Source organism: Carassius carassius, chromosome 6 (genome assembly GCF_963082965.1).
Source record: "Carassius carassius chromosome 6, fCarCar2.1, whole genome shotgun sequence".
NCBI lineage: Eukaryota > Metazoa > Chordata > Actinopteri > Cypriniformes > Cyprinidae > Carassius > Carassius carassius.
Genome location: NC_081760.1, coordinates 31594168 through 31609044, shown reverse-complemented (window position 1 = coordinate 31609044; position 14877 = coordinate 31594168). Strand labels below are relative to the sequence as shown.

General features: G+C 36.1%; 1 protein-coding gene across 3 annotated transcripts in view; it reads right to left on the bottom strand.

The window, feature by feature from the left end:
* Window positions 1-14877, bottom strand: part of evi5l (ecotropic viral integration site 5 like) — a 58715-nt gene that overhangs the window by 1784 nt on the left and 42054 nt on the right. For 2 of the 3 annotated variants that reach the window (XM_059552641.1, XM_059552640.1), the window contains 7 exons: window positions 13501-13617; window positions 13141-13281; window positions 12816-12980; window positions 11744-11890; window positions 11182-11277; window positions 10972-11067; window positions 7180-7793 (listed from right to left, as the gene is read on the bottom strand). In XM_059552641.1, the coding sequence (XP_059408624.1) occupies window positions 7485-7793; window positions 10972-11067; window positions 11182-11277; window positions 11744-11890; window positions 12816-12980; window positions 13141-13281; window positions 13501-13617 (1071 nt within the window). In that variant the 3' untranslated portion in view covers window positions 7180-7484. Of the gene's footprint in view, window positions 1-7179; window positions 7794-10971; window positions 11068-11181; window positions 11278-11743; window positions 11891-12815; window positions 12981-13140; window positions 13282-13500; window positions 13618-14877 lie in introns of those variants that run through there. The other variant, XM_059552642.1, reaches the window with a different exon arrangement.

Sequence of the window (14877 nt, the reverse complement as noted above, 5' to 3'; positions counted from 1 at the left end):
TTGCTGCATGACTGGAGAATATGATTGTATCTCTTGGCCTGATTCCTCTGGCAGTGTAGCCACTTTTATGGGGACAGACCAACCCACCAGGCCTAGATAGGGCACGTCAGCGATGGGAAGAGAGGAGCGAAAGCCTCCCTTCCTGCTCTTTTTCACCAGAAATGAACGAGGCATAATGAACAAAGAAAGCTAGAACCAGCGACAGAGATGATTGTCCTGCAAGACCAAAAATGGAGAGAGGAAAATAAAATATATGACAACCATATTTAAAGAGACATGATGTATATTAAATCTCAGCACAATATATTTATTGATTTAAATGAGAATTGAATGTTGTGCACTAGTAACCAAATTCTGATTTATGCTTATAATTAAATTATTATATATATATTTTGTATTTATTTATATTTTTCAGTAGGGGAAGCACAGATTCTCTTAAGAGTCTAAAATATTTTTTCCTATATCTCTCTGCTCTGATTCACCATCAGTGACTCCAAATTTTGCAAGTAACAGCCTTTGTGAGGGCAAAAATGCATTTCTCAAATAAAAGGATAAAGTTTTTTTTCTTTTTGACAATAAATGAAATACGAACTCAGGATACTAAGCAGAAATGTGTTCACATCTTGCCAAGTCAGAGATTCTCAGATGCATATCAGAGCAAGTTCATGACGGCGTATTCCTGTTGAAACACTGAAATCCCCATCATCACTTTATGAAATAAGTTAGATATTACTCTTGAGTTTCAGTCGAGATAGACTGTATCCAAACATGAATGTAAAAATTTCTATAGCACCTGCTGTTATATCTAATCTTGTTTTATGATGTAATGTTATAGGTCTAGGTAAAAAAAAAAAAAAAAAAATTTAGATTTAAATATTGTGGAAATTTCCAAAATATACTGAAAATTATATAACAGCATATAAAAAAAATCATTTTATTAAGTCTGTGTAACATACAATGTAGTGATTTTAAATAAAAGTTCATTAAATACTCAACATACTATATAAGAAAAATTCAAACAGTGATGATTGTTTTAGTAAATCTTGATCATATTGACTATCCTTTTAGTCATGAGACTGATGAAGTACTAATATATGAAATTCAAAATATTAACTCTTAAATATTAAACTTTCGCAACTCAACTCATTTGTGTTTACTAGGGTAAAAGCTGACTACAGAACTTAAAACAAAGTATAAAGTTGAATTAGTATAAAGTTTGAAAAATAAAATCTGACAAAAATCTAGCCATTACGAATTGAGACTACGGTAGTGTTTTCAAATTGATTTTTCATCTATTTTTGTTTTACCACAGACAGAAAATCTTACAGTGATTATTTCATATCACAGATGTATTAAATGTACACTATTGTGTATAATTTTGTACAATTTTCTGGTTATTCAAGTACAAATAGGATATAGATCTAAAAAATCTCAAACAATTTGTGTGATTATTTCAAATGATAATTTCAAAACTTTCTCCAGACCCATTAGTGATATGTTTATTGTAAGTGTATGTGGAAAGAGGATCTTTAGGATGAAGACTTTGATATTAGGCCTACATAATGTAATGTACATAAAGTATAAAATTAGATCATAAGATTAGTTCAAAGATCCATATTTGATTTCGAGGTTTAATATGTAATTTAATCTAGGCCTATATTAAGTATTGCGTTACTTGCTGTGAAGACAGGTTGTTTTAGGGGTTTTGAGTGAAAATCACATTTTAATCTATTTCAAAACTAATGGCAGTTGAGTGATTCGTATCAGTTCACTGCCAGTAGTTCTACACGAACTTCTCAACTTGTTAAATAAACTGTTAGGACTTACCAGTAAATGCGTCCAGTGCCAGCCAATAGTTTCACGAGGTGTTTCTATAATAAAATGCACATTAAATGCAGTATACTCCTGACTGTATTAATTGCAAGCAAATTAGGCCGAGCTACGCTGTTGTGTCTCTGTCACTAGCAGTAATAAATCACTGAGGACAGGTGCGCGTTCCTTAAAGCGCAGCAAAACTGAAACTTCGGTAACGCGCGCTCACAGCACCGGCCGACCACAGACGCGTCAGTTTCCGCCGCGCGCTCTGACTCGAGCTGTTACAAACCAGACTTATGCTAACCGTAACTGTTGCTGCAGTGCGAAGGAAAACTACCAGCAAAATAAATCAGGGTGGTCTCATCGAAAAGACAGCCTTTTCTTTTGGTTCACATCTTAAGCACTTGTTTCGTTTCACTGTGGATGTGACTAATGAAAAACACTGAGGTGATTTTATGATCTCTTTGCAAAAATGGCTGCAGTAGTCATTCATTGCAAATGTAAACCATAGGTAGGCCTTACTGTGATATGGTTTTGAAGGTGTGATTATGACACATCATTCTAACTCAGATTTGCTTTTGTCCTTGAAGGTATTAAACAGTCACAGACCCCATGCAGACAGATGAAGAAGGGAGAAAGAGAAGGAAAAGTGATGAGAGTGTAGAAAGACTGATGAACCGTGGAGAGTGTGGTTGAGTGACTGTGAGGTGCAACAACACTTAGCTATTTTGCCCATGCCTTAAAACCATATAAATAACTGACATTAAGTCCTCACATTTAGGCCAACCAACATGACATTTACACTGTAGGAATGGCAAATAGGAGGAAACACTGCAGTTTGCAGGTTTATAGGTTTAGCAAGAAATGTGTATAGTCAAGTGGGGCTCCAATGTTGTTTGGACACCAAAATTCATCAAAAAATCTTGTTAGACTCTGGTGGTTCTCCAGTCGTTTTAGACTGAAAAATGTTACATTTTGATTTTCAGTGCTTATATATGCATTTATATACACATACCGGGTTACTATATATTCTTTTCTAATATTTCCGTTATTTTATATAGACATAAATGCTGCCTAATTTTTATAGGACCATAAATAGACACTGGACCACAAAACCAGTCTTAAGTTGCAACATGTATGTATAGCAATAATAATAATATTATATATTATTATCGACTTAAAACACATCTCTTCCATCTTTATTTGACTCTCTAACTTTAGCACTCTTTTAATTCTATTCTTAAAAAAAAGAAATCATCGAACTACCTTGCTTATCTTTTTGTATTCTATCTATTTTTCTTTTCATTTATTATACAATTATAAAAAATGCCCTCTAACACTAGCTGCTCTATTATTTTTCTATTCCGTCTTCTTTTTATTTATTATATTATTTAAAAGCCCTTGGTACGTGTACTGCGTTTAAGCTAACTGAGACTTGTTATAGCACTTGTATATCATTGCTCTTTTGTTGTTTTTGATTGCTTCCATTGTCCTCTTTTGTAAGTCACTTTGGATAAAAGCGTCTGCTAAATGACTAGTCATTTAATGACTATGTAAATGTAAATGTATAGCTTAGGCTAGCTTAGAGTAATGATTGAAGAGTTTTTGAATTTTCATCCCTTTAACATACAAATCTCTTTAATGCAAAAAGTAGCGACATGACACCAACATTTGACCTTTGCAAATGTATAGCATAAATGTTTATTCATTTTTTTATACATTTTATCTTCAAATACAGAACACTGGATCATCATTTGATAACACTGCCATTTATATATCTTTAGTACTGTCATTCTTAATAACACATCAGTAAAAGTGTAGGAGAGAGGATGTGGTCTGATGAGTGTAATGTGGAGACTACTGGACATTTACGTACAGTGGAGGTAAGGCAGCTGCCTTTTGGGTTGCTGTTTTGATACGCACAATGTTTGAAATAGCAGTCAAACCATATTTGAATGAAGACATTGAATACAGTACATACATTAAGCACATTTTCTGTATGCTTGTAACACTTGACAAATATTATTTCCCCCAATTTATGCAATAATCTCCAAATTTACTTATCTTGACGAAAATGTAAGACAAAAAAAAAAACCTTCTTTTTGTAATGATTTAGTATACTGCAATATAAAAACTATCCTGATAAAAGAGGCATTGCAATACAATAAGGGTTTCTTTCAACAGTGACTTTCAGCAAGTTCATGCATAAAGGTGGTAAAAAAATTCAGTTTCAACTGTTACAGTGATATAGTGCTTCTGAGATATGTGATAGACTTGATGCATGGAAAACTGACTCATAATACCACAAAGTACTGATATTATTATCACCGTAACCTTCTTCATTCATCTTTTTCTTCTTCCACTGATTAGAACATAATTCAGCCATTCTGAAGGTGATTGAAATTAGAGCTCAATGTGTGATAGAAATGTGTTTGACCAAATATTAACCACCCACTGACAATCTAAAAATGGTATGTTCCTGCTCAGGTAACATAAATGGGCTTGACAAAGCCTTTCCAATAAGACTTGCTTTTTGTTTTAAACAAAACCAACTCACTAAACAACAACTCTCACTCTAAGTTAATTTCAAAACAGCCATTTCTATTTCCTATTAGCAAATATTCTTTAGAAGCTAAAACTCACACCACAAAACCGTTGTGTTTTGTAATCAAGATGTGAGGTAAGCTTCCTTCGACTATTTGAAATCCAACAGTCCCAAACCAGAACAAATGTTGGTACAACAAAGATTTTCGGCTTCAGGGACCCTCTGAGGTTTCTCTTTAAAGACCAGCAAGAAATGAAAGGTGCAAAGCAACTTCCTTTACTTGCTGCTTTCTTGTAAAGAACAGAGTTTATAAAAGGTACTCACTTCTGAAACTGGTTTTGTGGATGGTTTTAAATGTTACAGAGGTCACTGGGTAACAGGAAGGATGTTCTAAATCAGAGTAAAGCCCTAGTAGAGACGATGCTAGAGAGGTTTAGTTTTATAGTGCAATATGAAACAATATTAAAACCTCATGTCTATTTGCATAAAATATAATTATTAGTCTAAGTCACACTGTTATTTCTCAGTCTACGTCAATTTTTATTAGATTTTTTCCAGGTATAACGTATATGTATATATAAGTGCAAGGGGCATTATAGATTTGATCAAAGGAAAAATATCAACTCTACAGCAAGCGATTCGACACAAACCATTTATAAACAATTTTGCATTAGACAAAAAACAATGTTCAGTTGGTTCAACACTGTGGTATGTTAAAACAGCAACCCTAGGTTACCTTGAGAACTTACAACCAATCAAATAAAAGATATGCTTTATGAACACACTTAAATAGTTTTCATGACATATTCAGCACATACTGTGAATACTTCTCCCCAAAACTCTAATGTCTTGTAATGCATCACACTGTCAGAGACATGACTGAGAGCAGCTTCTCACTGGCTTTTGTCTATAACCAGTAAATGGTGCAAATGTCGGCAATGTATTGTTTTCAGAAAGTTATGTAAACATGTAAAATGTCTGATGAATGCAACAAATGACAAGCTTTAGCAAAACGAGGCAGTGGTGGGGAAAGGCAATGACACTGATGTACCATGTGTGGTCAGAAAAACACAGCATCGTAGACAGTACTGAGTTAGATGGAAGTCTTCAAGACAGGTTACGAAATTGTGGGTTAAAAAAAAATTTAAATTGACCAAGCTCTATCAAAGGGAAAAAAACTGTTACAAGTATGAAATATTTGTATAATATAATGCATATGTATATACAAAACCTCCCATTATTTGCAATTAACTGTAATTCCGTTTGTTTGTAAATCTTTCCTAGTTCAGTCAAATGTGAGTAAGCTTTAGCTCTACAAATGAACTTCTTCAATATCAACCAAGAGCAACAGTCTTCACAAATGCTTCAGGAAGTTGCTTTGGAATCGGCACAAACCCATAAAAATCAAGATAGATAACTGCCTTAAGATGGTTAACAGTTGAAATGTGAAATGCAAATAAATATCATAAAGCTGCTTGGGGGTATTTATGTAGTGTACAAATCTAGGCAAATCATTGCTTGCAAGCGTCAAGTCAATAATAACCTCACAGTATATTTTGGACTTATAGATCTACCTTATATGGGAGAGGGGTTATCCTTATGAACATATTTAAAATAATAATAATAAAACACCTAACTAGGTATGTCATAGCAGCAGTTGTTATTCTTTCCTTTACCCTTTTTTTAAAGTCATCTCTTTTCTGGAGACCCTGTAGTTTCAGCTTCATAACGTTTTTCAGGATTGGCACAGAAGAATAGTATAAATTAAATAGTTTGGCCTCTGTACGCATGAAGTACATGTACATTAACATTATAAAAAATAAAAAAAAACCACATGAAAAAGAAATAGACAATTAACATAATGCTGACAGTTTTCTTTTGCAATGGATTATTTCCATCCAAAAGTTTGATCACACACAGTTTGATCACACACAGATACATGGATGAGCTACGGTAATATTCATCTATGTAACTATTAACATCGCTATAATGTTATTATATAATAAGACTTCGTTCATTCTTATTTTCTCGCCTTCGGCCTTCACCTCCAATTAAAGTGATTGTAGTGTCTGTTGCATTTGAGATAAACATAAAAGGTGCACATCCTCTCCACAGGAACAAGACAGAGAAACAAAGAACGTCCAGGCTGAGAGAGGCACCAAATCTGCTGCTATCCTCTAAACAAACAGCAGAGATGGTCCCTATGTTAGGTGCCAACTGAGCATGACAAAGACAATCCCATGGATGCTGACAGGATGCTGCAAACTTGTGTACCAGAAGGTGCATCTCCTGCTTGCTTTTTCTTTCGTCAGTCACCTCATTTCTAGCCAGACGGCTGTTGTATTGGCGAAGTTGGTATGCTTACAGGGATTGAGTGACTGATTCAGTTAGAGGTAGTTTCAAGGCCACATTGTTTTCTTTGAAAAGAGAAAATGGCAAAAATGACCACACTTTCTGGCACTCAAGAGAAGAGGACAGTTTGTGAATGTATGTTGGTATTTGTTATACAGAACTCCAAACTCAGTCGTGGGAAGAGATGCAATATGTTTAAGACTGTGCAACAGACACACTGACGAAAAGACAAAGAGATCGTATAAGACAAAGAGACAGAGGCTGTGTCCGAAACTGAAGGCAGATGCCATCTATTTGTATAAAAGGCTCACCTTCCAAAACACCAAACGTCTAATGAGCTGGAACAAATTCAAGTAAAGTTTAGATGAACAAGTATTAAGTGACTACAAGAAATGTAAACTCAAGCTTTTAAAAACATGAAGAAAGGGCATTTATGTATTATCGATTTTTAATCTCGTTATCTGAGTGCACAGGATTGTGGAGATATTATAAGTCGAAGAAATGGAAGGCAAACACTGAATTTGGACATGCCTTGGTGCCCCTGTAGCTTCATTTACTGCCAGAAAAGGTGCGTTTTTCAAGTTTCGGACACATCTCGAGTGAGGGCCAAGTATACTATGAGAATGTCGTGCTATGCATCGATTTCCTGTCCTACCTCTGACAGCTTCTGGATGAATGTACATAATCTCTCTCCCACGCTATATATCTGTGCATTTTTTGCAGTCTATTCCTTAAGGACTCTGTCCATCCCGTCTCACCATTTCAAGCCATCTCAGTTCTCGAGTCCTTCGCTGCACACCATGCCCGGGTAAAGCTGCTGCTGGTTAGGCAGAGGGTCTTGGCAGGGGGTTTCAATGGGGTTCCTTTCCTCGCCGTCGCTGTCCGTGCTGCCTTGACTGTCCAGACGAGGTGACGAATGGTGCGGATACAGGGAGCTTACGGGCAAGATGCTCTGAAGAGGGTCCTCGTCCGAACTGAGGTAATCACCTTCTGCAGATGCTGGGCTTTCCAAACATAGGTCCTGATATACGCCTTCACCAGTATTCTGGAACTTGGAGGGTTGTCCACGCAGCCGCCTGATCTAAAATGTTTAAGAGAAAGGAGTTGACAATCCCAGTACTCTGGCAAATATTCTTACAAATGCACAGCTCTGCAGAAAAGACCATTTTTACCAATGCTGGATCAATGCCTGTCTAGCAGAAGGACCAGCGTAAGCAAAACATAGTGCAGCTGAATGACCAAGTTAGTGTAGCTGGTAGGAATTCAAAAAACACAGTATACACTATGAAAACATTACAAAATTAGTTCTTTGCCCTGAGGCCATCTAAGATGTAGGTGACTTCTTTTCTTAAGGAAAACAGTACAATTTTTAGCTGAAAACTGGTCCTTGGTGATTCATAAAATGCAAGTCATGAAGAACTGGTTCAAAAGAATGATTTGTTCGCAAATCAGACATCAATCCAGACCGTTTAGCTGAGGCTATGGATTACAGGTAATACTATTGTAAATGATGTGCAGCTTCTTGCACAGACTGAATGAGCTGCACAAAGTCATTTTCAGATGCAATTAAAAAAAAAACAACAAAAACCCTGGATAGCCTAGATTAGGCTTGTGGATTGTGTTCATCGACACTGACATTTAACTTTTCCGGCCTCTTATTGCTACCTGTCTCAACTTTTTTGGAATGTGTAGCTCTCATGAAATCCAAAATGAGCCAATATTTGGCATGATATTTCAAACGTCATTCGCTCAAACGCCTTGTCATTAACGCGCCCGGTTGAGCGACTGGAAACTGGAGATTACGGTTAATAAATATTTAAAAATCTATATCTTTTCTTACACTAACACATTGTTTCGATTCAGAAGGCCTTTATTAACACCCCAGAGCCGTTTGGAGTAGTTTTATGATGGATGGATGCAGTGTTTTAAGCTTTAAAAACAAGGGCACCATTCACTGCCATTATCCAGCTTGGATGAGCCAGGACAATTTGAAATATAACTGTGATCGTGTTCGTCTGAAAGTGGATACGTCAGATATGCCTAGGATACCCTGAATGTGAGTAAATCATGGGTTCATTTTTAGGTGAACTATCCCTTTAAAGCACATTTTCCTTTTTAGGTGAACTATCCCTTTAAAAAAAAACTAACAAAATTGGCAATAGTGGATGACAAAACACTGACTCATTTTTGACCTTATAAACAGGTTAAATCTAAAAAATTATTTATTTTCTGTAGGGCTGGGATTCGATTCCAAAAAGAATTGAAGAGGACCTTTGCAACTGATCCCATCAAAGATACTCATTTATAGACTTCTCAGTTCCACAGAGCTAATCATTCATTTGCCTCTTGGTCGCTCGCTACTTGTGATGGGAAGTCTGAATTATTTCTGCAAACAAGTTCTTTCAGATGGTTTATTTCAGTGAATTGGTTAAAAAAATGACTGCAGCCATTTTTTGTCATGGTATGTCACGCTAAAACATTCAATGTGTGAATTCATATTGCTAATTATTACGTTTCATTCGTTAATGAGTTAATGAGTTTTTTTGACACTCTTTCAATCTGTGATCCTGCGTGTTGAATAACATAGAACTGACAAACATTGATTAGCCATTTAAAGTAAGAATGACAATTTTTTAATTTAAATTGGAATTTAGTGGTTTAATTTATTTATCAATTTAATTTACCAACAACTAACTACAAAGCTGTTTTTGATATTTAGCTTTTTTGGTACCATTTGTATGTTTAAACCTGCATGTGAATATGTTTTGCGACTATGGACGTGTGTGAATCATGTAGACAGTGGATTTTCTTGCGTGACAGAAATGGACCACAAATTTTTGCTCTCATTTCAGATCTTCCCTTCTGAGTCAGTGAGCCTGAGTGAGTGTGTTTGCATGTCTGTGTGTGTGTGTGTGTGTGTGTGTGTGTGTTCTAACATTCATGAGAGCCTAAAACAGGTATTATGCTAAAATCTCAGACCTGAAACGTCATGGGTTTCCCAATGAGTGCTTTAGCAATTTGCGCGAGTGGGAGTGGGAGGGGCTGTGGTTAACCAATGGAAAAGCGTCCTGAGACAATCATCTACACAAGCCCCACCTCTCACTTCCTCTGTCTGGTTGATCTCGTTTCAGCCAAAACCACAGAGCAAAAAGTCAGTGCACAGCACTTCTGAATTAGGACATCACCGAGATTTTTTAAAAGTACGGTTAATGAAACATTTACAAATCTTAACGAAAAACACATTCAATGCTGAAACACTGAACAACTGCAAGATCTGTAATAGTGTACAAAGAATGATATATATATAATATATCTGCACTAAGTAATTTTATACTGTTGAAGAACAAAGTAAAAAAATTCACTATCATCTTCTGTTACATTAGATTAGAAGGTTTTGTTTTGATAAAAAAAATATCCAAAATCTTTGGCACTACCCAACATATGGTGACCCTATTTCGTAGCTAAATATGTGCTGCTGTAAAACGCTGCAGTAAAATCCGTCCTTTGAAAGCGCCCACAATGCATCTCAACTCAGTGATTACAGTAACCATGAAACTGGAGCACAATCACTTCACATTTGTATGTAAACACTGACACAAGCAAAGAAATCGAGCGAGAGGAAACGTGAGTGACGATGACAAAATCAAAACGAAAAGAGGGATGAAAATGAGAAACGGAGTGATACATGAACAGAGAGGTGAAAGAGAGGGAAATAAATACAAGAGAACGAGAATGTCAACACAGTCTCACACCCCCCTGTCACGAAAGGTTTTTCTACAAATGAGCAAGATCATCACATGAAGTGCGTGAGATCAAGCTGTGACTGGGTGCGTGGGTAAGCACCACAGTATCAAACCATCAAAGCCATCTGTGTGTGTGAGGGCATGTGGGGGAATGGGGCAAAAGATTTTCGAGTGGTTTTTATTGTGGTTAGGGAGGGTCCCAAATGCCAAGAATACCACTTTAAAACTGTGTACAAAGTTAATCACCAATAAGAACAGCGACAAAATGCAGACAGGAAACTTTAGATGATAAAATATATAATAAGCCATACTGACATAAATGACACTTCAAGAAAAGCAGAAGCCAGGTTTGTGTAGTAACTTGGGATCATGGGAAAACGTCTTTTTACAGAAAACAGTGTGTGTTGTAAACGTTATGGACTTTTTTTCTGATCACATAGGCAAAGATTGTGACAGATAGCAGCTAGACTTGCACACTAGTGTGTGTACGTGTGTGTTTGTTTGTGACAGCCTCACCTCATTCTTGAGTTCAGTGATCTGCTCCCTCAGTTGAGTTATATACTGGCTGGAGTCTGAGTGATTCAGCTGGCCTTGGATCAATCCCTCCTCTTTCTGCAGGCAATACATACACTTACACTTAATTATACTCTTACAGTGGTTGGCAGCACTTTTATGAAGATTTCTAAACCTGTTAAACAGACACGGATAATGGCCTGTATTTCTCACCTGTATTTCTAGCTCGGCTATCTTTTGCCGGAGTTCAGCCATAGAGGCCATGCTGTCAGCTTCTCTTAGACGGACTGCCATCACCTCTTCTTTGCTCTGAAAGAAAAGTGAAATGCACTGGTATTAAAATTCTGCCTGATAATTCTGATAAGCATTTGTCAATGTCCGATGTCTGATGAAAGATAAAAGGTATATATTAAACATTTTACACTATTTTGTTTAAATACAATCACATATAACGCATTAAAAACTAAGGTAAATCATTTTAAATGCTACAAATTAATTTAGGCATCACAGCAATATAAAGTACAGTATGAAAACATGTTGTAATGTATGGGATTTTCTAATGAAATTGTTATTATTATTTTTTTATTTTAGAGATGAAAGACCACACTGAAAGAAAACATTTGTTCTGTAAAGTCAGTCCTGCAAAGTCAGTATTTACCTGTAAATAACCGATATGGTATTGATACAGTATGTGACACATCCCATTTACTGTTTATCTCACTGAATATTCAGTTATCTGTTCTTCCTGTATTGTATGACTGTGAATGCACTGCACCTTGCAGTCAGACTCGGCCATCTTTCTTTTCATTTCGTTGAGCTGGCTTTGTAGTGTTTTGTTGTGGGAAAGTGCATTCTGCAGTCTCTCCTGCAGGCCAGCGCTCTCTTGTTCATGTCTGATAACTAGATTACAGTTGATCTGGTTCTGTGAAAACAGAGAGAAACGTGTGAGAAATTTACGTTGTTTTGGTTGCAAAACTTTATCTTCTATTTTAGGAAAACATCAAACAAACTTAAGGGCAAACTTACTATTGCATCATGATTAATGCGTGAAAATATTAGGGGTGTGAATCGTCACTGGTTTCGCATTCCGATTATCATGCCAACGATTCAATTCAATTCGTTATCACGTTGCATCACTATTTGTCACATCCTCAATTTTCAATATTAAGGCACATGGCTACATTTTCATATTCATTTCGCACTAAATTTATTTTATGCATTTTTATTCAATTACGTAAGCAAGCAACAGTACTTTTTACAAATAATTACAAATTAATAATAAATCAAGACAATTGTTAAGAATTTAACGAGCAAATATAAAGTAATAAAGGGGGATAAAGACAATTTCAAGTGATAAGCAAAAACTGTTTAAATCAATTTCGTATCATAAAAGTATTCTGAGTTGCAAGTGCATTTCGTCGCAGCCGTGAGATTCAGGACAAAAAACACAAAGCACAATTTCGCTTCCCTCCACCATTTTTAGTTAGCGTGACAAACGCGTATGCAAATGACGTCAGCAGGCAATAATCAATTAATGTCCACATCGCGATGCATCGTAGACACAATTTCAACACCCCTAGAAAATATTCACATAGCAGTTTAATGTTCAAAAAAGTATGTACACTAATTTGTTTCAAGAGAACTGTGGCATTTATATTTCAACTAGTCGGCGAGTCTCAATTTAGAAGTTTTTAACACTTAAACTAAAATAAATAAATAGTATATATAAAAAAATAGTTTATATATATATATATATATATATATATATATATATATATATATATATAAACTATAATGGTATATCAATGAAACTAAAATAACACTCATATGGATATTGTAGTTCTAACCTGGCTCTCCAGCTGCAGGTTTTTAAGTTTGACCTCTTTGAGTTCAGCTTGACCCTGAGCCTCTCGTAGTCTCAGACTCATCAGTTTGTCCTGTAGCTCATTCATCGCATTCTTTTTAGGAGACTCCTTCCAATGGCCTCCTCCTCCTCCACGAGATGTATGATGCTGTGATAGAAAATGACATTCACAAAGAATTAGATTTGTAGACCAGTAGAGGGTCCAACAAAGTATGTTGCCACATAAAGAAATTTTATAGATCCATTTTTGCCTTTTTTATGAATGCCACAACAATTGAGTTCAGTAGAGCTGAATAGAGATTCTGCACCTGCCAGCAGTGGTTGAGATCAGTAACGACCTCTTGCATCTCTCTGAAGGAGCGCAGAGTCTCCTGCTCTCTCAGTTTCACCAGCTTCAGCTCATCCTGCAGCTGAGCTACATTGATTTCATCAGGCAGAGAGCTGTTCCTCTACAGCACACAGACAATACTCCATTAAGTACTATACTCCAGCATCATTTAGTAAAGGCTTTGATAGAATATGGTTAACTACTAGTCATTTGTAAGTAATAGTTTCACTTATCATTTGTATGTGCACAAGGCGTATGAGCCGTATCATCACCACTGATCTAAACATCATTGAGGCAAAACATTTTTTTTTTGAAGAGTCAAAGACACACATGCACGCACCTTTTCCAGATCGAGCACTTTGTCCTGCATTTCTTTCAGAGCACTGAGTAATTCTGCTTCCTGTAGACGAGTCTGTTCCAACTGAGTCTGCAGCCCACTCACAAACTCATCTGTATACTGCAGACAGAGAGACAAAATGGACTGAAACACTTAAGTCTGCAGAGGAGGCTATAATGGCTGCTATTACATCACATTCATTTATGGCTAAACAGAGCATGTGTATGACTAATACACACAGAAGCAAACACTGGTTTCCATGTTTTATGGGGACATTTCATAGACGTAATGATTTAAACACTGTACAAACTGTATTTTCTATCCACTTACCCTACCCCCCTTACAGAAAACTTTTTGCTATTAGAATATAAAAAAAGTGGTATATTTGGTCTTCATTATGTAGGAGACTGTAGGGGCTTTCATAGCAGCCCTATGCCCTAGCATGTGTTCAAACAACCTGAAAAAGAGATCATTCTCGGGAGAAAATCTAAAAACCAGTCTATCAATCAGAAGTAACTGTTGCTATATATATATATATAGAAGCTTAAAATTGTAAATGACATTATCAAGAATGCCTTCCTATCATCTCAAACTACTTGTTTTTTATTTGTATGCATTTGAATATTTTGCTATATTTTATACTTAATGCCCAGAAGTCAATCGTTTCATATTGCACAGGCAAACACATAATTCGCAACATGGGTAGCGTAGTTTATCTTAGTATAAAAGACATGAAGTATACAGTCTCATAATCTTGTTGTAATGTTCATCTCGCAGATGATTTGTTAAACTTATGGATGGGAAATCAATGGGAAATGCTGAGAATCCTGGAGAAGTAAGTGGTCCCTGTTGCGCTCTATTCTATATTTTGTGCTAATGTTGTGTGGTTACCATTAAGAGTAGGCCTATATGGATCTACTAATGAACTCTATTTTGTGGAAGAATTTCTATCATGATTGTTAGCATAAAAAATGCATTCATTTATTGATACATTGGGTTTAAAAACAGCAGTTACCATGATAAAATTACTGAAACACAGTAAGTAAACTTTTAAATTTATGTAACACTATAGGCCTCAGGGCCGTTACATCGTAAAATAACAATTTCAGCCTCTTTTGCATTTCGAAAGAAGTTTATGTGTGAAAATCAACCAGTCATTTTGTAAGTGCCTACTCAATAAATAAGATTCTGGAAATGTATTTAGTTAGTTTTAGCGATATCTATCACTGAAGCAGCAGTGTTGATGTGACTGTGCGTCTGCTGTGTACTGTGTGCATATACTGTGGCCTACCAGAGGGGGCTGTGGCCTGCCCTGGAGACTTGTGTGAACACTAGTTCCCACGGACTTTTACTTCTGTTTTTCTTACCTCCCATCATGCT